Below are 3,130 nucleotides of genomic sequence, written 5' to 3' on the forward strand. Positions count from 1 at the left end.
TTTTATATGATTTTTTAAGTCCCACCACAACTTCGCTTGCACTAAACATCGTAGAAAATGCCAATGATACCCATCCCACAGTTCCGCTGGATCCAGACAGAGTCTGATCCATTCTTGTTTATGATCTTTCCAATAAGACCATTCTTTTTCTAACAGTGCCTTGAGCACTTTTTGAACATCCCCCGTAATATCATGATAAAAAATGACGCAGTCAGAAGTTACACACAATTTTATTAATAAATGAAAAAAGAAGCACGGTTTACATTAGATTGCTCATACTCTGTCAGCTCTGTTTTAATAAGACGCTGCAGTTGGTCTGCGACTCGTCTATCATTTAACACTAAATTATTGGAATGCCACTGAGCTAAAAAATCTTGAAAAGAGGCATGTCTGGCTTTTGCTTTTAAAAAGAAAAGGGCGTAATGCCCACATGTAAAACTATCCATGGCTTGTAAAGACTGATCACTGCTAATGATTTCTTTCCACTGGTTAAACCAAGCTTGTAAGGTAGGGTTTTTGTAGGTAGATAGCGGTAACCCATAACTGTCAAAGACTTCACAGGTAGTGTGATGTGTCCAAATCGCTAACCAATGTTCACCCGGTTGACTAGCTGGATCTGTGTTAACAATGTAAGCATTCACTCGTTTCTTAGACACAGGCGGTAATTGATCTGCTGGAAACACACCACGAAAATAATGTCGTAATTCGCGATCGTCTTTTGCTAAGTAATTGAGGACTGTATCACTGAGAGGTGCGAACTCCATCCTAGCTGTTGATGGAATAAAGAATACCTCTCCACTGGTCTATTTCATAGACATTTTCATACTCACTCCAAATTACCACGGTTACATTGTGACCTACATTCGCTCTGAAGTCAATTTCATAGCTGACATTCCCCGTGATTTTAGGATTTCTATGGTTAGGATCGTCAGCATCCCCTGGAGCATTGTTAAACATGAACAAGGTACAATTCTTGCCTTGTCCCCAGTCGCTTGGGAGCAGCATGGGCACCCTGTGGTGCTTGTAAGCGCCTGACGCTGTGAGAAAGCGATCATAGCCTACTAAATCTTCTGCTTTGGAATTGCCTGTGAGCTCCAAGGCTCTATACGGGTATTCTTCGCCGTCAATTCGCTGTCGAACTCTGGTGACATCAAACTTTTCATAAGCATAAGGGTAATACTTCAGACCTCCATTGTAATTCGTGGAATTCATGAGTCCGATAATGACTTTGACAGGAACCTTGTTCAAGAAGACATTGTCCTGAGACCAACGAGTGCTGTTTCCATCGAACGAATACGTTCGGATTTCACTTCGAGCTACAGGGTAGCGGACTTTTTTGGTTTTACTCAAACTTCTTTCTTTTTGTAGCCCGGAATACACAGAGGCATTGAGAGTGACTTTTTTCATCCACAGAGTGACAAACAAATCATTGTCTCCCAGTGTTGGAATCTTTTTGTTGACAGTCGTAGTCGTGTCTGGGGTACCAAACAGAAACATGTTGCTGTCATTCAAATACAATTCCAAATCAATCTGCACGTTAGGAACCAAACATTTGCCTGTTTTGAACACCGCGATGTGGGGTTTGATGATAAAGGTATGATACGCTTTGCCGAGTAAGCGACTGGTGAGTGCTTTCAAGCCTGTTTTTCCACTCCAGTCGTTGGGGTTGGGTTTATCATTAGTGCCTGCATTGGTAGGGGTTAATTCTTCAAGGACATTGAGTTCATTCACCCATCCTTGAGCTGCCAAGGTCGTTTCTCCTTCTTGGCGATTAAAATTCTGTAGGGTTTCTAGGTAAGCTTTCTGGTGATAGGCATTGCTTTGTTCTGTCATCAACACTCCATTGAAAGACACATTCATTTGATTAAAGAGAGAATGACCAAAATTGTAGACGCAATAGACATATTTGGTATCATTACCATCCGAAGCCCCTGTTTCATCATTGGAAAGTCCTCCTGTCCCTGTGGTGTTCATACGCACTTTGATTTCTAGCTTGGTTTCATTCAAATCATAATAATCATCTCCTGCCGGTACAGTAAAAAGAATAGGACGTGTTCCAGTATTAGCTGGTTTGAAAGGAATCCACCGTTTGGCTTCATACCTATAGTCAATGTTGGGAATGTCAAACAGATTCAGCGACATGTTGACGGACTGATAGCTTAACGTCGTCTGCGTCGTCTATTTATACGTTTCCGTCCTTTGTTTTTCCAAGGGTAGATGACTGGATGCACTTTCCCTCCTTTTTGTTTTCTTAAAGAACGAAGAATCGTTGGATCTAATGGTTTATAGGTAGTGGATCTCCATGGGTTGGTAGGTTGTCTAAAAATAGTGCCTCCGCGTTGATAGGGAGAATGGTAACGACCCACTGATCGTTGATGTCTTATGTGAGATTGTGATTTTTGTCCTCGCCGCATGTTTTACACACCTAAAATGTCTTTCAAATGTTGTCGTTTCTTTTTATAGCTTTGTTTGGCTTTGCTTTTCACAGCCAGACCAATAGCCGCGGGTATTTTACGTTTGAGTCCTCTTTTTAAAACGTCTCCTGAACCTTTTAAGGCTTCGGAGGCTGACGCCCCTTTTTCATAAGCATGTAATCCGTGTCCAATCGAGCGAACTACACTCGGCCCCGCTAATTTTACCAATTCTTGCATAAAACCACTCCCGTACATAGTGGGGGTATGATAACGTGTCAGGGATCCTCCTAACATGTTGTTTGCTGTAGTTGTGATGTTTCCATAATAAAGGGTCTCTTTTATACTTGTTGAAAACCAAGGGTAATGATGGTTTTGCCTGGGCATAAGACCAACAAGGAACCATCTGGTGTAGCCAACGAAACTTCAATGCTTTCCATGTGTTGATTTCGAACTCGAATCCATTCACGATGGTAAGGTTCTATGGTTGCTCTCCCTTCTCCTTTTCTTTCTAATTCCACTTTTCTTAACAGTGAATGTCGTTGTGCTCCTACAATGGTAGATTCTACAGCATCGCAATAAATCATGACCGCTTGTTTTACGGTTCCCACATGTGAATTAAACAAGGCATTTAGATTTTGAAAATGCCAATCCACAGTACGCGTGAGATACAGATACGATTGACCATTCTCTTGTTTGACTTTGAATAGCGAGTTTCC

At 41.6% G+C, this 3,130-nt stretch overlaps 1 protein-coding gene across 1 annotated transcript; it reads right to left on the reverse strand.

Annotated features, from left to right (window-relative positions):
- Window positions 1-765: 765 nt before the first annotated feature.
- Window positions 766-2,142, reverse strand: LOC140925656 (uncharacterized protein F54H12.2-like). Its single transcript, XM_073375568.1, has one exon. The coding sequence runs from the start codon at window positions 2,140-2,142 to the stop codon at window positions 766-768; it is 1,377 nt and encodes a 458-aa protein (XP_073231669.1).
- Window positions 2,143-3,130: the final 988 nt, after the last annotated feature.

This window comes from Porites lutea, chromosome 2 (assembly GCF_958299795.1).
Source record: "Porites lutea chromosome 2, jaPorLute2.1, whole genome shotgun sequence".
In the NCBI taxonomy this organism is placed as follows: domain Eukaryota; kingdom Metazoa; phylum Cnidaria; class Anthozoa; order Scleractinia; family Poritidae; genus Porites; species Porites lutea.